The sequence below is a fragment of the Drosophila melanogaster genome, chromosome 3R (genome assembly GCF_000001215.4).
Source record: "Drosophila melanogaster chromosome 3R".
Lineage (NCBI taxonomy): Eukaryota > Metazoa > Arthropoda > Insecta > Diptera > Drosophilidae > Drosophila > Drosophila melanogaster.
In genome coordinates, this window is record NT_033777.3 from 12,090,880 (window position 1) to 12,114,169 (window position 23,290).

Consider the following 23,290-nt stretch of genomic DNA (forward strand, 5'->3'; position numbering starts at 1 on the left):
GGGACTAACAAGCTCACGGGGGAATTTCCCATGAGTGACGAGCATTAAACACCGATGATTAAAGTCGGGTAAATATATTACGATCAGTTTAACGCTGTAATGAATACTTTACACTTTTTTTTTTTTTTAACAGAATCTCTTAATTAAATAGTAATAGCTGTAAATATGGTTTAAGTAATGTTTAAATATTAATAAACATCCAGATACTTAACTTTAAATTTCTTAACTGCGTTACCTACGGGTGCAAAGCTAATTACTTACCAAAAAATAATTTTTCATATACAATTAAAGGACCAATTACCAAGCACGAGGGACTAAGTATTTTAAAATTCCCATTTAGGATGTGTTGTGTAAGAAAAATGCCCAGCTTACCACTTAAGAGGTCTGGCAAGCCCACAACAATTAATATAAAATAAAGCGTTACGATTATGCGAGACAATCTTCATTAATTAGACGCAAGTCGAACATAGAACAAATTAGCCAAGGGTTCGCATCCAGTGGGGGTTTGCGACCCCAACCAACAATGTCATTAACGTCACGTCGCTTTCGCCAGTGTCTCCTTCACCTTTTCCCGTCGCAGGATAAAGGGTGCAGTAATTATATTTACCGTTAATCCTGATTCACCACAAAAGGATAACGACACGCAGGGCAAAGGGTGACCGCCTGAATAGGAAAAAAAAAAATGCAACAAAGAGTGTTAGTAGCGCGAATGTTGTTGGTGCTAAATGTGGGTTACAGCGGTTACAATCAACCTTAATGAACCCGAAAACCAACGCACACGTTTTATCTAGCATTTTTAACTTAGTCAACTAAAATTTGGCTGAAATCAGGGAAAAAACTAATTGCTCACAGAAAGAAATGTGGATTTTGAGTATTGTTGAGGAATAAAAAAATGTTACTGTTACAAAAAAAATGTTACTGTTACAAGGTATCACTCGTTCGACTATTCGGCTTGCACTCGATTCCATCTGCAGTTCATTTACATAGTATTCGATTAAGTGCAATTTACTTTGCGTTTCGATTTCTATGGGTTTCCTTTCTCTATGGCATTTGAAATGAAAAGCGTGAGGCTTAAAGTGCGTTTGGCTCGATTGCCTGAACACTGAAATCAAGTGCGGTAGATTGTGAGCTGCTGGTTGCACTCAAACCCCATTGATTCTCGAACTTTTGCTGGTTCCCTTTAACAATAAACACAGCTCAACTGGCTCAAACCGCAGGTGCAGACTGAACTTTGGTTCTCTAGGTTGCAGTTAATGTTTATCTATTTCCGAATATTGGTTTTATTTTTCTTCAATTGCTGTTCGTCATTCAATTCTTTGAAACCTAAATTTACATGAAATTTTCTAACAGAATTAACACTTGCGAGCCTCAGGCTGTCACATCCGATTCAATAATAACAAAATTATAATTTGCATTATCGTTTGGGTCTTGTTAATAGGACACTCTAGGAGTATAACTTGTTTGGCCTAAGTGCATAAATTGCTAATAAATTGTCACAACATTATGCATATTGGTATTTTCCAGACCATCTCCTTGGCTCTTCAATAGTTTTCCTTCACAAATATTTCATATCGTAGATGCATTTTCCGTTGTACTCGCAGGATAAAATCAAACCAGATTTTCTCATATGTGTATGCGTGTATGTTGCCTTGTACCGTCTATCAGAAATTTGTCTAGAATGTCATTGAAAATTCGCATATTCGGAGAGAGCAGAGTTGGGCACCCTTCCAAAACGAACAAGGATATGGACAAAGGAAAATATATATTTATATGCATTCGCAGGGAAAATTGAAGTCTGAAGAAATCTGAAAAAATTGAGAAAAGCAATCATAATGTAGATATTGAAATATATTGACAGGCGTGCGACTCGAGAGTCACTCCCCAAAATGAGCAAACCAATTTTTGTAGTTCAAGTTCCTGTCCCAAGAGAAATGATGTTTGCTTAAATTTAGCCCAGATGCGATTGCCTCCAACAAAAAATATTAATTTATTTACGACCTTTATAAAAAGTGCTAAAATTAACAGCTGAGCAATGTTTAGCTAATACAAAGCCATCAACTTTCTGTTTGAGGTCTTTGGGAAGAGCAATTCCGACGGACCATCAAAAATGTACTGAATAATTAATATTTATTTAAAGTTTTTGATAAATTTAGCCTTGTTAAGGGCCCAAAATATTTTTTTTGTTATAAAAAAGCAATTGTTGCTAGAATCTATGTTTTAAATAAGATTTACAGTTTCTTAATGGATAGAAATGGAAAATTATATGTGCCAGAAGTCGCTTGTGTAATATTATATATTTTTAAGAGTACTATGCAGTCGCTTTACTGCATACTACAATTTTGATCTTTTGTTTTATTTCACAACTCGATTGATGGGCTTTTAGCAGCTTTTGGTTTTTGTTGCCTGGCTTTTGGCTTCGATAACTGGCGCAACTGTTCACTGTTTTCACTGGCTCAAAGGCGACATAAAGTATATTTTGATTATTTTGTGAGCCAGAAGTTGAGCATTTTAAGGCCCGCCGGCATTTGCATTTCAAATATACTTTTACGACAGCCAGCCAGCCCCTTAGCCTTTGGCCCGCATCCCGCCCGACACCTTCCGCCGCAGGATCTTTTGCTGCGGGCGAGACGAGGTGAGCCACATGGAAGTGGAAGTGAGTGAAATACCACAAATGGCGTGTAAACACAACAAAGAGGTAATAACAATGGATGCCAACGAGGTCCCTGACTTCAAGGACCAATGGAAGGGCGGCAAAAGTAGCCGAGGGGAACTCGTCCGCATTCCTGGAGCCTTTGGGAGGAGTTCTTTACGCAGCGCAGGGGGGGATGGGGGGATGGACTTTGGCACCAAGCGCACCCGCACTTTCGAAAACATTTTTATTTGTTTCTCCGTAAGCTGTGTCAATACACAATAAATTGAACTGAGCAGGAATTTATGTTGGTCCTGTGTGAGGATATTCAGCACCCTATCTGCCCGCTGGCTCTGTTATCGCACTGGGGCGTCAATTGCCTGTAGGCCACCGCCCCCTGGGGACTTAAAAGTTCAATAATATTTATTTGTTACTTGCTCTTTGACAACAAAGCACACGAGATTATACTTAGTCCTAGGCCGTCGTTCATCAAGCCGCGCATATTGGCCCACTCCATTCTACATAATGGCATATTGTCGCACAATACCCGAGACCACAGATATGTCTTCGCCGGGGCAGTAAATTCCGGCCACTAAAGGCGATGATTTTTCAACAGACACCGAGCTAATTTAGTGACCGAATGCCAACGCGGTCACCACCGTGATTTACGGGGTCACCATTTGCACGACTCCAATTATTTGTTGGTTGCCTCGTGACTTTAACCTTAGAGAAAAGTGCTGAAGAACGGATGAGTATATTTCAGCTTAGATTAATGTCAAAATAAAGCTAACACTCGGTTTAAGAGGGAATAGAAATTAACTGCTTAAAATATATATTATATTTTAGGTCGGTTACAAACTGCTAACTCTTAAACTCTTTCATTTTAAAATTGAATAGCTACGAGATTTATATATTCCATGTATCAATCTTTATACCATTTTTAAGAGGCGTCAATTCATATTTTACATCATGGTCGATTTTTGGTGGCGTCGAGCGAACCAATTGATATTCATGTGCGACTAAAATAGGCATTTGTCCGGCGGAAACAAGTGTTTTGTTGGTCATCTACAAATGGCATCCGCGGAATAAAAAATAAATCTTCAATCTTCTGTTGCCAAAGCAGTATTAGCGCGCAGGCGCGAACAAACAGCCGGCAAATAACCCGACGGTTCGATTCCGAAAATTCAGTGCAACCAGAGGGATGTGAACGGCACAAAGCTGGGGAAGTTGGAAACGAACCGGTATGCCACATGAAACAGAGGAGAATCCGATGTGGAACGCTCGACGGAATGGCTATGAATCGGCACTATCCGCCTCGGAATGTTAAGAACTCGATGGGAAGTGGGATGGCGTCGCTCGAACGCGACTCAGTCGAAAATTTGAATCCGGTTCGCGCGGACGTGACTCGGATGGTGGAAGGAAACCCAGACCGCAAACGAAACCGCAACCAGAAGTCAATTTTACGCGTTTATGTCTGAAAGGGACTTGTGCTGAAGAGGCGGGAGTTAGGAAAACAAAATGTGACAACAGAAACGAAGAAAAAAGTTAATGGAAAGTGGCAAAGAAAGAAAAGAAGAATTAAGACAAAGTTAAACCACTTGATGTCCTCTTGGGTGTCCTGTGTCCCGTGTCCTGCAGTGCCGCCTGTCGAGTGTCTTTTGCCGAAATCACTTTTAAAATTTGTTTGCTCCCGCCTTATGCAAATGGATATTAGAATGCCGCGCTGAATTGCGAAGCCGAGGAACAAAAACAGGACCGAAGAAAACAGAGGATTTCTCCAAGGACGCGTAACGTAAAAAAGGGATTATTGTGCATCATTTTGGGCAGCAAGAATAATGCCAAGGAGGGCGAAATAAAAAATATTCTCAAGTCGGATTATGCGATAAATTGTTACTGAAGTGTAAATGTTTTCTCACGTGTTAAATCATTAAATATAAGCCACCCAAGCTGCACACAATTCGTTTAGAGCCCGGCCATATGGCCATTGTTACCTTTTGCCACCGACCTAAAACTCAAAGAAAGCCCATCGAAAGGCAATGTGAAACTTGTTAAACACTATAAATGGTCGAAGTTTTTAAGGTTTTTTTTTGTGCGAAAAGTTTTGGCCATTAGTCATCGAGAACATTGTGTGATAGTTCTGCATGAAAGCCGTGCAAGTTATTAACTTTTAAGAAAGTGAGCCGGGAACCAAGAAAAAGGAAATTCTATGTAATTAATTGCAAAACGATTATGAAAGTTTAAGTGGAAATAAGTTGATTTATATTTCTTGGCAAGTTCGAGCACTTGACTTTTCCATTGATTGAGCTGTTGAAGTAAAACTTCAAGATGTAGAAATATGTTTTCAAAAGTTTTGTTACCATGCAGAAGTGTTAACTCTGTTCAGATTAGTTTTTAAAGAAATACCATTTTTAATGGTAAGGTTATATTTTATTCTTGTTTTAAATACGTATTTTTCTTCACGTGCTTTTAATACTCAATTATATGGTATCCCAAAACCACTTTTACAATCACAATAAAATCGTATGCAAACAACATTTTAGGTAAATGTAGTTATTAGGGATTAAACGGATTTGTGCTGTTCAACAAAATAAGTTTTGGAAGAGACCAAAAAGCTAAATAAACAAATTGGATTACCATGGAATAAAGTCGAGTTCCGATGCCAGTTTATTTGTCTATGCTGGTGCCACTGCATCGCCAATAAAAGTTTGCCACTCAACAAAGGCGAAAACACTTAAATAAATATATAAATCAAGCAACACAAAAATTGTGCAAAACCAAGTGCAGAGACCGAGTAAGCCAACAATGGGTTTGCACGAAAATCGCTTGAGAAAACGCATCGAAAAACTTGTGGCCGACCCATAAAGAAGAATTGCAATTTTTTGTCGAAAGCTAGAAATAAAATCAAATGAAATAAAATAAAATAAAATGAAACAGTATAGAGGTTAGATAGAACCCAAATGGAGGCAAGCCAGGACCCAAGCCAGCCCCAAGTGTATTAATTCAATAAACCTATTTATCTGAGACTTCGACTGGGATTTCGAGAACGGAGCAGAGAATGCGACAAAGTTTGCCAGCCAAGACGGCGCAGTGCAATCAGCAGATCCTGTCTGTCCTGGTCCTGGCCCTCGCCCTGGTCTTGGTCCTAAGGAGCACGAGAAGCCAGATTCGATGCCGCAAACGAGTCCCAATTGGAGGCAGGCGGACAATGAGCGCACAAAAGGCGCTGTAAGTGTCATTGCAGCCAGGAACTGGGCCACTGGGACTGCCACGCAGGACTGGAGCCAGAAGAGCAGCAGTAGCTGGAGCAGCACCAGTCGAAGAACCGGAATCAGCAGAACCAGGACCAGGCCAGCCACGTTGACAACCGAGATGACAGTGGCAGGACGAGCAGAACGAGCAGGAGTAGGAGCGCCGTGGTGTCGCCGATTTTTCCATACATCCCCACTAGCGTCTTGGCTACGCATCAGCTTCGTCCTTTTGGTCCTTCCAGCTCTCGGCTTTGGGATACGTAAGTACAGCTGGGGGGTTTCCCTCACTCCTTGCGTGTGCGTGTGACTTTCATACATTTTTGATTTAATTTAACGCATTCACGTCGCACACTCTAACACACAGTTAACTGGGGATGGAGTCCTATGAACGGGTGGAATACACTTTAGGATTTGATATTCCCTAGTGTTAAACCAGATCCCTCTCTTTGCAAAGGTATCAAATCAGGAAAATGCAGTTTTTACATTTCTTCCTAAATGCACTTTTGTATTTAAACCTTAAATCATGCCTCGTAAAACTAGGAAAACAGCGACATCCTTTCAGTGCATTATGTTCTCCTGTTGTTCTGCCAGATTAACAGGATAAGTATCTCCAACTCCTCGTTTCCTTATTTATTCGGGTACCGGGTGAAAAATCTTATGCGCACTTGGCAACACACACATGGATAATTGTCCTCGTAAGCGGATCCCAAGACGCGAAATAGCTGCTGGCAAATTGTTTTAGTAGTTCTGGATCAGCTGGGGGAGTGGAGGCAAGGAAATTGTCGTTCTTTGAAATTGCGGAGGATGAAACTGGGGGCTGAGCTTCCCGTTGTTTCATTTGATTTGCCGAAATTAGATTAGAAGAAGCCACGGGGCTAGCGAAATGGGAAAACAATGGCCCATAAAAGATGACAAAAAGTTGTGCGGCATTGCGGAGCGATTCCTTATATAGGGGTTCTTCTGGTAATTCTATTTAATAAATAATTTAATTCGAATTTTCCACGTAATTAAGATAACTTCCTTGTGCACAGTGACTAGTTAATATAATTTATTCTGACCCGTAATAAGCACTTGAAGATGAAATATTGAGAAATATGCTAATTATATCGATAGATAGTGTCATTTTTATTCAAGCTAGATATATGTACTTGAAAAAATTGATAACTTAAGATCATGAATGCTTTTAAATTTCCAATCGGCTTTTCATTTTGTATTACAATCTTGCCTTGTTTGAAATTTATTTTACTCTACCAAACTTTCACAAGTAAGCAAGTGATTCAATGCCATTATTAGTATTTATTCCTTAAACAGAATATAAGCTCAAAATTTGTTAAAGTTAAGTGATCTAAATTTCTTGTAAACCCTTTTTTAAAATGGCATGTGCTTCATATGGTGCGTTGATTATGGAAGTTCTTAAAGAAAAGAAGTGCCCAGTGACTTATCGAGAAATCTTAGAAGAAGTAGCCTTTAAGCTTAAAGTTGCAAAAATGCATATAAAGGGCAGCGTAGATGTTGCACTGCGAATTGGCGTAAATAAAGGACATATTCTCAAGACTGGGCACCGATTCTACCTGATGAAATCAGAAAAAAAAAAAAACAAAATGCGAAAATGCCAAAAAAAACTTGTAGATCGAATCAAAAAATGCCGACAGGATACGTCGTTGCTTGATAAAGAATACGATTTTGAGGTTTTGACATATTCCGACGATGAAGAGGCTATGGTGTTTAATTATGTAAATCAAGAGAAGTCAAGCAGAAAACAGAAAACAATACTCCGATGCCATAATCCAGTGTTCAATCCGAAGTGTTAGAAGGAAGGACACAATATGGTACTCACAGAAGTTCAACGTCAATATAAAAAGCGAAAAACGACCAACATAAGTACAAGCTGCCAAAGAAGGTAAATTTGTAGTAATATTAAACTTAAACGGTTTGTAAATTTTAAACCAAAGAATCCAGTTTTTAGGTCCAAAGCGGATTTATATAAAATATGTCATTTTTTACCACAAAAATTTTAAAATACAATACCCATTTTTAAACTTTAAAACAAACATCCGCACCTCTTATAAGTGAAAAAGTTTTAAAATGGCCCACCGTTTCCGCAAATAGTTTCGTAAGGTCCTTAACCTCATTGCTTTCCATCAGCAAAAGCAGCTTCTCATTCTGTCGACTGCCCAATAATGGAGGCAAAAATAAAGCAATAAACTATAACCCTTCGTATAACTCTACGTTGGTCCTTTGGCTTTGCAGCCGCACAAAAATATTAACGAAATTGAAAACTTACCAAAAAATGTTTAATAAACACGTTTACAGCAGTGTGGACTTACCCCTTTCTAAATCCCTTATACGATTTCCCCACTGAGCTGCCCTTCTGTCCCTTTATTACAACTCTTAACAAAATGCGCTTTTGGAAAGTTGTGAGTGCAACTCGTTATGCCATAATGCGGAATGGGCCAACAAAGCATATGCAAGCCAACTCAAACTCCGAGCTCCGAAACATTCAAAATTATAATGCGGCCAAAGTTGGTCTTGCTACCCTGCCGGCTTTTGTTCTCTCGAAATCCTCATTCAGATTTTTTGAAAATTTCTGTGGGATTCTGTGGATTGTGCAGTGTTTTTTTTTCTGTTTGCTTACATAGTTCCTGGATCCCTGCTAATTTTGGGAATGTGCCTGCAAAGTCGTTGGGCCTCGAATCAAAGCGGCCTACAGGTTGACTTGGGCCGACCTTTCCTTCCTGATCGCCCCCGTCTTCTCACTATTACACCTAGCCAAATGGCCAGAATCCTTTAAGGCTGCTATATGGGGTCGTGATGTCATGTCCTCCAGTCCTGTCGTGCAGTGTCGTGTGTGCGGTCGTCGTTGCGAGGGCCAAAAGTGTTTGCTTACCTTCATAAATTATAAATGGGTTTGCGGAGAGACCCAAACAACAATATCAGCAGCATCCCTTAGGCGGCAGGACACACACACACACACACATTGCCAGTTGACCTCAGCCTCGGCAGGTCCTGTGATGACGGAAAATATTGTAACACAAGCAAAGTTGGGCAAGGCACATGACAGTGCCGCAGGTCAACAAATTGTCCAACGGTGGAACAATGTATGCCACATGGGTTTATTAGATGCCCAGAAACATCGCGAATTTTCAACAAACTCGCATGTTTAAAGGTGCACTTCGGTTGAAATGTCTTATTCGGAATTTAAATAACACTGAAAAATTTGTGTAAAATTCCTGACAAATATAGGTGGGCATGTTCTTGAAACAATTACATTGAAATTTCTGCTTATTCTATATACAAAACCACTTTGGTTGATGTATTCATTAAGAGTTTTGTATGCGTTTAAAACAATGAAGATTTTTTTATTTGCAAGTGTTCTACAAATACATTTTCCTTATTTTGGTGTTGAAAAGCACTATTAATTAAAAGTAGTTTAGTTCTTCATGCTTTCAACAAAGATGCAAGTCTTCTGCCAAAAAAGAAAATGACTTGTTTTCCGCTCGCAATTCGGCCCACTGTTTCTCATTCGCCATGCAACTAACAATTTCCTGTTCACACACACACACAATCACGCTCACAATGTAAGCCGAATGGCCTTGATGCGCTTTTGGCTCGCAAAATGTGAGCTTAAATTATTCAGAGGGTCAGGGGTCAGAGGCAGCTGCAGCTGCGTCGACGCTTTGGGCAATCAAAGACAACAACAAGTGTGTGTATATGGGCCATTTAATTGCTCGGAGAATAGCAATGGGGCGAGGTTAAAGGGATTACGTCGGAAAGGGGCAGGAAGGGGTTGAACGGGGCAGTGAACGAGCGACAAAGACCTAGCGAGAAATGACCCACAAATGACAAAGTGCAGCGGCAGTCAACGAGCCTTGTCTTCATTCCTTGCCGAAGTGTGAAATGAACAAGACAAACCACCGAAGAAATAAAAAAGGATATACAAAGCAAAGGGCCCAAGAGGCATCTTTGTGGTAATTTATGGATCGCTGCATGGGGTCTCCAGAAAGGGGGGATACATACCATATCCCGGCAGGAGGCTCTTTGAAAAATTATTTCATTTCTGGTCAACATTTGGCAACTTATTTATAGCTTTTTCGCCCCCACCAGCTTCTCTTTCCTACAGTTAGAGTTAGACTTGGTGGAGCTAAATATTTACCAAGAAGACCATAAAAATCAACTAGATAACGCAAAAGTCTTATATTTGTATGATGTTGAGATTTCGCATAATTATTTTCCTTGATTTATTGAAACCAAAAGCACAATGTGTAGATACCGAACGAACCATCTATTTAATGAAAGCAAATTTTGTTAGAAACAAGAATTGTATATACACTTTTTAAACATTTTCCTTTAAGCTCATAATTGTTGGAAAAAAAATCTTTCTAATATTAACTAATATTCCTAATTTGTATCAGTTAACTCTGATATTTAATAAAGTAATATTCATAAAAATCATTCTGCCATATTCCTGGTCAACTCTTCATCCATTTTAAATTGAACCAAAATTAGATTTTAGAAATTTTAAAACATCACTCACCCAGACGTTTTTTTTTTTTTAACATTGTTATTCAACCTCATCCCTCACTCGTCAAAAAGCCAAGCAAACTGAGATATTCGACTTTTTTTGCTTTTAATTTCCCTAAAGGATTTTCCCATCCACCACAGCTCACTTAACAGACCCACAACCCCACTGATTCATCTTCATCAGCTTGAACCGTTTGTATCATAAATTATTTATTTTTATGCATATTGCGATGACATTTGATCACAAGTGCTTGGTGTTCCCATAAATATTTGAGTAAAAAATCAAATGAGGGGTCGAGAATTGTATTTAAAGTGGCATTTATCAAATCGATCAATAAACAATTACCGAATGCCAATGCTCACAATATAAATAAATAAATAAATAGCTCGCACACATAGCAGACATGAAATCTTATGGAAAGTATCTGTGTGTGTGTCGGCAAACAGAAACGCTGTCTACGCATTAAAGATACATTTGCATGAGTGTGGGTGCTTTGAGTGGGTGAAAGCTGCCATATTCCATGGCATTCTGTTATTCGAGTGGCTTTCGCTGGCACGAAGGTGGGGGAAATGTTTGTGTTTAGTGTGAAATTGCTCTGTGCCGCCATTATCCGAGGATTCATTCAAAACTGAAACATATGTTGGGTGTCACTGTGAAAATTATACAACAACCGAACAAAGAGCGGGGGGTTCTGCAGCTCTAGGGTGTTCAATATGTCCTTTTCCAGACCCCCCTTCAATACTCCCGGTTTCTGCCTCTTTGTCGGCACACCCAGTTTTCTCGTTGACTGTGTGCCTGTCCTGGCTCAATTTATTTTTATGGCGTCGTGTTCGCCAGTCTACGTGTTCCCAACAAACGGCCCAAAAAGTAAGACAGCAAAGAAAGCAGCGGCTCTCCAGCCCGTTGTCTTTCCTTTGAGGTTCATTTCAGTTTCAGTTTCGCAGTAAATTGAAATTGGAGCGTTGCCCAGTGTTGCGTATACGCACTGTTGTATGTGGCACGTTGCCGGGTGCGCGTTGCGTGTTGTTAGCCTTTTGCTAAAGTAAAGTTGTTAATGGTCAGGCTGACGCTACGTATTTCTTTTATTTATATATATTTTACTAGAGCCCAGCGACAAAGTGAATGCCAAATTCAGTTTTTTTAAGAGTATCTGTAATTAATTATGTTAACCTTTTGAGCATTGCGCTTTTGTAAATATGGTACTTGCTGTACACATGCTCTGGCTGCTGTAGCGACTGCAGTATTGATATAAGATCTATTATATAAAATAAAAATAATTAATTGATTGCCTATTGGGTATTCTGCATATGTGTTGGAGATAACAGACGGCAAAGAAGTTTCTTGAGCAAAGGTCGAAGTTATCCAATTAGTCATTTCGAAACTTATTTAGCTTAATGTGATCTCCTTTGAAGTGGTGCGCGATTTCCTATTTTTTGACCCTCTCCTTGGAAGTTGTTTTCCTTATAAACATATACACCCCCCAAGGCCTAACATTTGATGGTGACTACCAGCTTGTAATTTGGCTCATTTGAACTTTAATTGCTTGGCGGCCCCCAAAGGGGACTCATTAAGATTGCCAGCCCGCAGCTGGAGCAACACAAATCTGGCGACACAACTATCAGGACCAGGCCCATGCCCATGCCCATGCCCATGCCCATGCCCATGCCCATGCCCATGCCCATGCCCATGCCCACACCGAAGTTACTCATGAGTCAGATAGATGCAGCAATCTGAGTCCTCGGGCTCGTGTTTTATGTGCACTCGAGGCGGCTATAATCCAAAGTGCTCCCCGGTGAAAAGTTTCCTGGTTTATGCGAGAATGTGTGTCGGCGGCTCCTGTTTGCTCCGCTGCTCTGCTGCTCCGTGAGCTGGCTTTTCCTCATAAACACCAGCGTTGGCGGATGCGGGCAGGTTGTGGATGGCGTTACAGGTGCGGATGAGCTTCAGATGGCCACGAGTCAAGTGGCTCTCCGTCTTCTTTTGGCCACAAGCGCTTGGCGTTTTAATTACGGCCGCCGCCATTTTGTCCTTCCAAACAACCATGACATTTTATTGGACATGTAATTACTGCGTGTGTTTTCGGCTCGCGGGCCCACGCATATTTTTTATAATTACATGAAAAATGAAGACCCCCAGCTGATGCGAATTTCCCGAGCATCCTGAGTGTCCTGATGCCACGCTAATGATGCACGTGCCACGAAGATTGCGCAGATTAAGACCTCTTGACCTTTGGCGAGACGAAAAGTTAAAAGTGCCTTGAATTATAAAATAGGAACCAAAGAGGTTGCAAGCACTTGGGGTACTATAAAGACCGAATATGGAAATTTGTGTCAATATAAAGGTATTTCTTCTAAGATTATAAGTTTGAACCATTACTTTTATATTTGTTTCTTTTTCTTCGCAAATATTTACTGACGTCCAATAACTTTTTTTTAAATTAAGAAGTCGCTGGGCCATAAAGTAATGCAAACAACTTTCAAGCTCTTTTTTCGCAATAAATATTTTAATACTAATTAAATTTCAGTTTTTCTCCACTTGGAAGTTAATCGATACTGAAGGCAAAAAAATGTGCTTCCAACAAAATCTAATCATTGAGTTTCCAAATTGAGTTGTCCAAAACAGGAACATCGAATAGGTGTGTTTTCAAGTTTGCTAAACGATACGAATAAGATCAATAGTGACTGGAACATACTAAGGGTGCTATTATTAGCCATGTTATATCTGTTAAAAATTTTTTCCACAAATATTTATTCATTTTTAGAATTTCCACATCATTTGTCCCTAGTTTTTGCTGTTTAGTAAGACCATTTTCTAACTATGGCTATTTCTGATGACATTCGGGATGCTGATGAGCTTTGGCCTAATGTCCAAAATGGTTGTTCATTTTGTAGTGGCCTAAACCAATTCCAGAATTTACATAACTGCTGGGCATGGCCAGCATGCTTGTTGCCCCTTTGTGTCTGCCAGCGGTAGAGTGAATGACAATTTCAGTAATTTTTGCGTCTGCCACTAGTCTAATTTGTGAGCATTACTATTCCGCTGGCGTTTCAGTCCAAGCCGGCTTAAATATGAACTCTAAGTCCAGTCCTCTCGGGCCCACAAGCTGTGGGACGCTTTTGGGTACGGGGTACGGATTTGGGCCACTGTCCCTGGAAGCGGCCAATTCCGGTTGTGGAAAACAAGAAAACAATTTGAGTGTTATTGCACGTTTCACTCTTTTTGCCTCGTGTGTGTGACTGACTGTCGTCAAGTGCTATAAATGGCCAGATCACACTTTTGGCCGAGACTAGGCACTTTTCCATGGCAAAAGCAAACAAACCGAGGACACGGCAAAAACCCAGTAAATTAATCGGCTTTGGGGGAATAGTTCCTCTTTTTTTTTTTTTTGCACTTTCTCCCCCCCTTACAAGGACTTACAAATACCCAATGCACCACAAAAATAAATTCCCTCTTTTGTGTTTGACTAAGCAAATTCCTTTGAGGGAAATCAAAACCGATTTGATTGCAGGCTAAATCGGTTTTAATTGAAAATGCAAACTCTGCCTTGAGCAAGCAGTGCCGGCTTTACTTTTTTCCAAACCCTTTGGGATATTCCATCTTGACACACCAAGTAAAAAGAACACAAACTAGATGGGAAAAAGTATGCCACTGTGGAGTGGATTTTAAATTTACTATTTTTCTGGCAGTGAAATTTTCAATTTGCATTTTAACCGAAATTCGCTTGCAACCTTTTCGTGGGCCAGGATTTGGGCCTGGTTGGACCTTATCAACACAGCCAAATCACACGCATTCGTTCGAAATGATTTCGTGGGGAAATTTATGCGGTTGCCTTGTGGACTCCCTTTTTTTCACTTTTACTTCCACTTTTTTTTTGGCTTTCCTCTCTTTTTTGTTTTTTTTTTTTTTGTCTTTTTTGTGTGCAACCAGACACGTAGAATTTCAGGGTAGCCGAAAGGTAACGAGAGCGGCTGAAATTTCTTGCTCAACCTAAATCAAGGCTCTGACAAGCACGTGAAATGAAATAATTTAAAAATGCAAATTCTATTTTATCAAACCACTGATATCTTAGCCCTGGAAAACAGTACCAAGTCCCAGTCCTTTTATCTCGGCCCACCTTTGTTGGCCATTGAACTGGCTGGCATTGGTGGTTGGTTCACCGCAAATGAGTTCGTTTTCCTCTCACGAATATTTCCGATTTTATGGGATACGACAGGAAAAATAATGCTGATTTATTTCGTGACTCCGATATTATTACCAAGGTAAATTTCCAATTGACGGCATTTTCCTAAAGTTGTTTGCATACTAATAAACTTTTAAAGCATGAAACTGAGTGTAGAAGCTATATTGAAATCAAACAGATGGACATGTAAATTTTTGTGTTCACCGTTTTTGCGGCTTGCCAAAAGTTTCTTTTTCCATGACTTGAAGTGCCAAGCTCGAACTGCACTTCATCCTACTGGCTCCCTGCCTCCCAATTTAGTGGATGAGTGTCCTGGGGCAACATGTCCTTGCCAGCGTGTTGGGGCAGAAAGTTGCTAAAAATAACTTTATTTGAGTGGTTGTGTTGAGCTAATCAATGGTGGTGTGGCTTTCGCCTAGTCGAAAAGCTGTTCTTTTTTTTCCTTTTTGTGGGGAATTTATTGCCTGAAGTTATTAGCTTTGTAATCTTTTAATAAAGTTTTGCCCCAATTGATGGGGCTTGACATCACTTGTACAGAGCAACAATGATTTTAGTTTTTGCCATCAACTGAGTAAACATTCTCGCGATAGTTGCGGCAAATGGAATAAATTCTTTAAACAAATAAAAGCAAATTAAATGCAGGACTCTGCAAATGTTAAATATTTACATAAGCACTTTTTGCAACTTGGTTGCATTTTATTTGATTAACCAGGGCCACTTGGTACCTGGCGCAGAAGTAAAGGTGTGTTGTTTTGAGTTACTTCAGCCAAGGACGTTTGATGCACGTGTATATGAAATGATTATGTTGCTAAAGTTACCATTTATTTTTTATGTTTAATTTTCCTCTAGGGCACAAAGTCGAAAACATAAAAAGGAAAAGTTTAAAAGGGAAACAGAAACCGGCAGTGGGAAAAGGAAAAGGCAGCCAAAGCTACAAAAACAAGCAACTTTTAGCAGCAAAAATGTGTGGAAAAAAGTAAAAAAAAAAATTAAAAGCTAAAAGGAAACAGAGAGCCAAATGAAATAAAAGCCACCACAGGCGGTGACATTAAGCGGCAAATTTTTATGATTTTAATTAGCATAAAAGCGTAATTGAAAATTAACTGAAACGAAATATGTACATGTGCCGCAGGAAGTGTGAGTGTGTGTGACATCGTTTCCACATCCAAAGAGAGGGGAAACGCATTTGTTTTACCGGAATTTCAATTCATTCACCTTGCATAAGCCGATTGCAATAATTTTTCTCAATTTCCAAGCGCTTTGATGTTCGCCGCAATACATTTATAACATTTATTTATTTAGGACTTAATGCGTGTCAAGCGAACGCACGCATATCCTTGATAATTGTTATTATCATAATATCAGGCAAAAGCGTAGAAACGAATTAAGAAAACAAATTTCGGGATCCACATCCGGCCACAGTCTTCCTTCTGACAAAAAGCTAAATTTTAAAGTACACTTTAAATTTTATTTACCCTTTTCTTGTTCCTTACATATTTTTATATAATTATCTAATTTAATTGAGTCTTGAGTTCTTTGATGTTATATTACAAACTTAAGTTACATATTTAATTTCTTTTCTGGATATTACGAACTTTAATTACAAACCACTCTAATTAGCAGTTCCTTTGCCCAAGCTTGCTATTTACTAACGTGCTCAGCTTTATTTCTCTTCCACAGAAGTAGTCACCTGCAGCAATCCGGAACTAGGAGCAAGTGCTCCAGATCCAGTGGATTTAACATGGGGAGGGAAAAACACTGAGGGACAGCTTACGACGGCCACAAGATCCACTCTGCCAGATAGTCCAATGACAACACAAAACGATCTAATTACGACAGCCAGCAACTTAGCGACAGCAAAAAAGCCAGCCACAGCAGCCTCAGAGGCAGTAGTAGATACGGCAGAAACAGCAGAAACAGCACCACCGACTGAGGCAACCAGCTCATGGAGCTCCACGGCCGTAGCCCGGGGCATGTCATCAGCAGATGGAGCAGGGGAGGCGATAGCAACCAGCCAGTCAGCACAAATTGGGCTAACTACTCAGGCCACAGTACGGCAAACAGAAGCGCAGACAGCATCAACAGCGACACAAGCCGCAGCAGCAACATCAGCAGCAACATCAGCGGCAATAGCATCAGCAGCAGCAGCAACAGAGACCGCAGCAGAGATGCTCATATCAACAATTTATCCAGCATCAACGGAAACGGATTTGCACAACTCCATTGAGCGAGTAGAGGGGCAACGTGGAAAGATGGCGAACGCGTTTCATCCGGGTGTCCCTGATTCATTGACCAAGGGCTTCTCCATTCCGACCTTCCTGCCTCCATTTCCCGTTTTCGCGGCTGCGGATTTGCCAGCTTACCGCGCCGCTGCTGATGCAGCCGAGGCGGCCAAGTTGGCGGCAGAGGCGGCGGCCCAGGCAGCGGCCGCCAAAACATCCTCGGAAGCGGTGACAATGTCGCCGGAGGAGCAGCGCCGTCAAATGTTTAATGAGCAGCACTCCTACCTGGCCGCCCACCGCGATGGTGGCGATGGGGCGGGGTCGGCGGTGCGGCGCAACCTGACAATGCCCGTGCTAAACATCACCGCTCAGATGGGAAACCACGCCTACATGCCGTGCCAGGTGAGTTAGAAGTGCACTCGAAAAATGTCTAGTCCAAATAAGTGTGCTACGAAAGTTAGTTGAAAACCAGTTAATTCAGAGTAGTATTTACCTTTTAATTTTCATTATCAGGATTACAAATTTAGTTTTCAGATTTGGGTATATAGTTTCAGTAACAAAAATAGTTTTGAAAATTAAGTTTCGTATTTAATATTAGTCCTCTTTTAGGAAATCTTTTGTTCAGTGCACTGTTTTGTTGTGTGTAGCACAATCCGTTCGACTTGTTTGCCTGTAGGTCGCGGAACATCGTGTGACGTAAGTCGGTTAAGCCTTAAAGGTTCGCTGGGGAAAAAAGGGTTTTATTACGAGATTACGTTTAATTGCGAATATTATATTTGAATTAAATGTCACGTGTTATAAATAGCTGTCAGTCAGTTAAGCGGCTTATGGGTTTATCCCGTTAAGGAAGCTTTACAAATAAGGAGAATAAACATACATTAAAGGTAACTGGAAAATATCGTATTTCTACAGCTTAGAAAAAGTCAATTTAAATATATATAAATACAAAGATTCAGCCATAATTTAAAATTTGGGCAACAACGTAATACAGAGATGAAATTTCCGCCAGCTGAGTTTAAGAAATTAGCTAAATCTTAAGACCACACACGTCACCAAGGATTTAATTCGAGCATTAAGACTTTAACCACTCAAGGCAAACGACCCTGACTGACTTACGAATTTCTCGAAACTTAAACCAAACGAAGACAAGCCAGCGACAGACTGACTGGCTCAGTGTCCCCCATCTGCTTCAGAATTCCTTTTTAATTTCAACGGACCGGAGATAAAACTAGCATTTACATATTGCACACAGACACGCCTTCACACATCCGCAGATACAGATACAGATACATATACACATACAGATACAGCTGGATAGAAGAAGCGAAACACTTATTTGCATGCATACATATTGCACAGTGTATTTTCCATACGGCTACAACAGACATCAAATTTACATGCGTTCGTAGGTGCTTTCTTTAACCCCCCCCCCCTATATATATATAAATATATACATATATACAGGGGTATCTGGTGAATGGAATTTAACAAAGCCCAAGAAACAGGTTCTGAAAGGAGGCTGGGCTAAAAGAAGTGAATATATATATTTATAAATTGTGCGGAATTGTAAATGGCAAATAGAAGCCCAAGTCGGGGCGCTTGTGTACGTCATAAAAAATAAACGTAAACAGAATGAATTGTTGATATGCAAATGAAATTATGCTGATCTGTGCCGGACCACAAGCGAAGGCAGAATCAGGGCTAAAACAGGAGCCCTGCGAAAATAGGGCCAAAGCAAAGCGCCAACTGTGAGAATATTTTAGCCCAAAGATGCGCACCCCCATTCCCAGAATCCGCCTTCAGATCCGACCTCATTTCCATTTCCGGGCCCCAGACATTCACTTGGATCTCAGATTCAACGTCCGTTGACGTCGTTTGAGCCATCACATTTTTTGCTCTTCCTTTTTTGTGCAAACTAACACCGAAACGACAGGCAAACGTGGCCGGATTAGTTTGCCGGGCCGGGGTAATTATTCATGTATGGATTAGTCAACATCGAATGCAATCCGGGTAATGTGAAAGCTCATTAGCGGCAGATTGGCAGCGATTAACATAATAATAGTTATGTAAATGCTGGCTGCCTTGAGCTTTGATGCCCGAATAGTTGACTGGTTTTCGGAGAAAGGTCACCATGGGTCTGAGGTTAATTAATCACTGATATTCATATGATATTAATATATTAAATTCATAGTACATTAAATAGATAGTATCTCATATTTAGGAATTACTATTAACAATATATTGCATTTTCAGATACATCGATTGTCGGATAAACCCGTTTCATGGGTGCGCATGCGCGATAACCACATTATCAGCGTGGACGAAACGACCTTTATAGCGGATGAGCGATTCCAATCGATATATCAGGAGGATCACGACTACACCTGGTCCCTGCAAATCAAGTACGTGGAGCCAAGCGATGCCGGATGGTACGAGTGTCAGATGGCAACAGAGCCAAAGCTGAGTGCCAAAGTTCACCTGCAGATAGTCAGTGAGTGTTTATGAAAAAGCCGCACTTTGAAAATATAATATATGTAGCTACCTTGCAAGTCAAATAAAATTAGTGACTTTGCAATAGTATTAAACGATTTTTTTGTTTTTTGTTTACAGAACCCAAGACTGAGCTGATTGGTGATCAGAGCCGCTTCGTGAAGGCGGGCAGCAAGGTGGCGCTGCACTGCATCGTACGGGGCACCCTGGATCCGCCCAAGTACATAATCTGGTTCCGGGGCCAGAAGAAGATTAGCGATAGTGACGAGCGAACTGGTTGGTATACGCAGCTAGATCGGAATATATTTGGAACCGTGGGCGATAATCAAAACACGGTTAGTTGGGTGTTTACGAGCGGAGCGGCGGTTAATGAACTAGTTGAGTGTCACTGAACATAAACATTTATTACAGATCGGCTCATTAATTATACCGCTCGTGCGAAAGGAGGATTCCGGCAATTATACGTGCCAGCCATCGAACAGCGTCTCCGTGTCCGTGGACCTGCACGTGCTAAGCGGTAAGTTAACAGCCTCCGGGATGTGGAATGGACCCATCATATCCTATCCCATTCTATCCTATCCTCTACCTGAATGTGTGGCAAAATGAATGATTCATATTAATCGCAACTGTCGCCACCGCGACGAATTGCGATGGCCAACAGGTGAATATTCCGCATCGGCCATCATGTCAACGGCGGCAAGGACGACGAAAGGCGGGAGGAGCACGTGCCACTCGACGCTGGGACTCCTGGGAATCCTTGGACTCCTATGGGCGATGCAGGGAGCGATGCACACACCGCCGACCCAGACGTGACTCGCCTATTGAACGAACGCCTGGTCGCGGCGTCCGACTTCCAATTATTTGTAAGCTTTTGCGCCATCTGCAGTTACGTAATTTAGGTTAGAGATTAATTAAAGGCGGCCTTGTAAATAGCGGAGATGACAACAGAGGCAGAAGGTGGAGCTGGAGCAGGAGCAGGAGCAGGAGCCCAGTCGAAACCGAATTGACGATTCTGTAATTAGGTTAAACGTTGCCATAACTCTCATGTCTGCGTGTCTCACATTATCCCCATACCATACTGCATTAAATCTAATGTAAAATTCAATTTAAGCAGACCCCATTTCAAGTTGTGAAATCGAATCAATAATTAGATTATTGTCGGAGAGAAATATTATTAAATGAAAATAATAAAACTGAATCATAAAAATCCATCATAAATAACAGGCATTCAATAAATCATGTGAAACTTTATTTAAATCTGTGTTCTCTTTCGGTTTTTGGTCCATCCAAATGGTAAACCATTTATGAATATTATCAGGCTTAACTAATTGATTGGCTGTATTAGTATTCTCTGGCGAGCTATTGATTAAAATCGAAAAAGTTTCATTTAAATACAATTCGGTGCTATAAATCTGCTTTTGCTGCTAAATGCGCAAATGCATCGAATGAGTTATTTTGCTGGTGCTAACCAAATTAATTTGTTGGGTTGGCATTCAGAATTATTTTCGTTTCATCTTCAGCTGGCGTAAATAAGATTTAATACGCGATTTATATTGCAAAAAAAAAAGTGGGCGATGGAAATACAGCATTATTTTAAGAAGGAATTTTTTGTTTTTGGGTTATTTTCATATTATAAATTTCTGAAAAGCATCAAGAAAAACACATTAAATGAGTTCTAGTTCTTATAAAAGTATTTGCTGAAATGTAAGTATTTGACAACATTAAGCCGAAAAGAAACCCCAAGTAAGTCCAACCACAACCCATTTTCTGCTGACCCCCAGTTGACGTGAACGATAGAAGGAGCAACCAGCAAACGAATTTCCTCGATGGCGATATGCATAAATAATTTAATATTTTATGGTAATTTGACAGTGACTCCAACTGGCGGCCTTGTTTGGGCCATCAAAGTGACGAAGGCAAAACAAAGATGAGCCAACACTCATGGCCTGGCCAAGGGGAAAAGCCAAGTAGAGTGCATAAAAATAACACAAGCCATAAACTGGCGAATTCCAAGGGTCATAAAGCCTTTAAGGTAGCCAGTCTATTTTATTGCAGAGGAAATCACATCTCCGTTTTTCCCCGAGAACGACGGGTATAAAAAAACTGGGCGGGCAAAAAACAAACAAAAAGTATCGAGTAAAAATAAGAAACAACACGTAAAATTTGTCGTTGTCCTGTCAAGTAGGAAAATTCTCTCCAAGCGAGTGGGTTGGACGTAAGCGAAGCAATTTTCAAGAAACACAGAGTCCTGCCAGGGGGGGGGGGCGGATGTTGGTTGCTGTATGATGGTTGGGGAAGAGAAAGTCGCTTGCCGACGAAAGGCAGTAAATATTTTTCACTATGTTGCTGATGCTGATGACTGACTCGCCTGACGACAGCCTGGGATCCTGGGAGGAGGTGGCCGGCGGCGAAAAAGGGGAATCCCCGCTGGCTTAAGTCCAACAACTCAGCAGGGCCCGCGTCAAGGCAGGAAAAGTCAAACAAGATGAAGCCAGTTGGAAATGTCCTTGCACTACACCTACCAACCCTCCCCCATAGCACGGCCAAATAAGACCCGAAGAACAACAAGAAAAACCAAAAATAAAAATAAAACTTTAAGATAAGCTGCATAACGGAGATGGAGAGAGAGCGAGTGAAAGTAAAGTGAACACTTTGAAGGGACAGTTTCATCCAACACTTATACAATTCCTTCTCTCCTTGCGAAATATATTCAATATCCGATAAAGCATTGCCAGTCGCTGCCTGGATTTCCAAAGGCATTTTATTTGAATTTTCACTTGAGCCGTCCTGCGGATTGCAATCAAATTACTAAGCCCGTCCCACACAGCCAAGCTGGATAACTTGATTGCTGTGAAAAAGCCCCAATGGCTAGAATATGATACTTTTTATTTTTCCGCGCTAAAACAAAAGTTGAGTATTTATGACCGTTAAATTTACGCTTGGGAATGCCGAACGCCTCGATTTCATAAAACCCTGAAATATAATTCTATTTTGTTAAAGCTTAGTCCTTTCAAATTTGTTTATACTAAAATTGTTAGAAAGGAATTATATTTGCCCTTTCAAAAGATTGAATGTCCTATTTGCACTTTTTACCAACTTCTTGCCCTTAAAAAAAAAAAAGACAGGGAAAAAGTTCAAACATGTCTGGCACTTCAAGACCGTTCTGACCTCTTTCTTCCTCGACGATTTTCAATTTGCACCGCGTTTTACCATTCCGTTTTTTTCCCAGAAGTTCTTAATTTTTTCTGATCTTTTCCCCATAATGACCAAAGGACTACATGAGAAACAGAGGCGAGAGTGCAGCCAATGACATCTGCTCCAGACTGGACCATTTTGTCGTGTAACAATTTGTGCTGCCACTGCTGGTGGTGACCCAAGACCAGATAATTGGGTTTGCTCCGAGACCAGGACCCTTTTTGGTCCCGCCTTCCAAGGGGAAGTGCGAGTGCGTTTTATGATCCTTTGATGTCTAAAGTTGGCCTTCTGCCGTACCTTGCACTTCGCTCCATCAGCACGAATTTGGTTCCCCTCCTTGGTTTTCTTGTTCGGTGTTAAACATATTTTTTCTGCAGAGACGATTCCTTGTTTTCGGAGTACTTAGGTTTCGCAAGTCTTTTTTGTTGTCTTAGGTTGGCTATTTGAACCGTAGTTGTGTTTGAGGTTTCGCATTTCTGTAAACAGTAAACAAGGCCAACTGAAAGTACAAGGCACAAGCACCGAAATCTTGTCCAAAAAGTAAATAAGTCCCAAGTAAATAAGTGGGCAAGAAATCTTTAGATAATTGTATTTAACCAACCAAATAGCTGGGGAATTGTGGAAGTCAACAAATTATTATTAAAGTATGTTATTTGCTTGTTGGCATAAGCTCCTTCACTTTTTGCCAAAATTTGGGGTAATCCTTAGTTTTCCTGAGTTTCGGCTTTTGATATACGTCAGTTGTTTTATCGGACACGTATCTCTGGAACAGTTCAATTTGAGGAAGATAAATTGCGTTTGCAC

The 23,290-nt window shown here is 40.6% G+C and overlaps 1 protein-coding gene across 5 annotated transcripts; it reads left to right on the forward strand.

The window, feature by feature from the left end:
- The first annotated feature begins 3,996 nt into the window (after positions 1–3,996).
- dpr17 (defective proboscis extension response 17) lies at positions 3,997–20,541 on the forward strand. 5 transcript variants are annotated; one of them, NM_169451.2, is made up of 7 exons: positions 3,997–4,421; positions 5,170–6,137; positions 16,260–17,203; positions 19,055–19,292; positions 19,412–19,626; positions 19,703–19,808; positions 19,953–20,541. In NM_169451.2, exons 2-7 carry the CDS (start codon positions 5,798–5,800, stop codon positions 20,102–20,104), a joined length of 1,995 nt encoding a protein of 664 aa, NP_731670.1. In that variant the 5' UTR covers positions 3,997–4,421; positions 5,170–5,797; the 3' UTR covers positions 20,105–20,541. The 5 variants fall into 5 exon arrangements, with proteins under 5 accessions (NP_731670.1, NP_001287297.1, NP_001138039.1 ...); NM_001144567.2 differs by lacking the exons at positions 3,997–4,421; positions 5,170–6,137 and adding an exon at positions 7,207–7,777 and having other exon boundaries at positions 19,953–20,154; positions 20,209–20,541; NM_169452.3 differs by lacking the exons at positions 3,997–4,421; positions 5,170–6,137 and adding an exon at positions 7,207–7,777 and having other exon boundaries at positions 19,953–20,154; positions 20,225–20,394.
- The last annotated feature ends 2,749 nt before the right edge of the window (positions 20,542–23,290 follow it).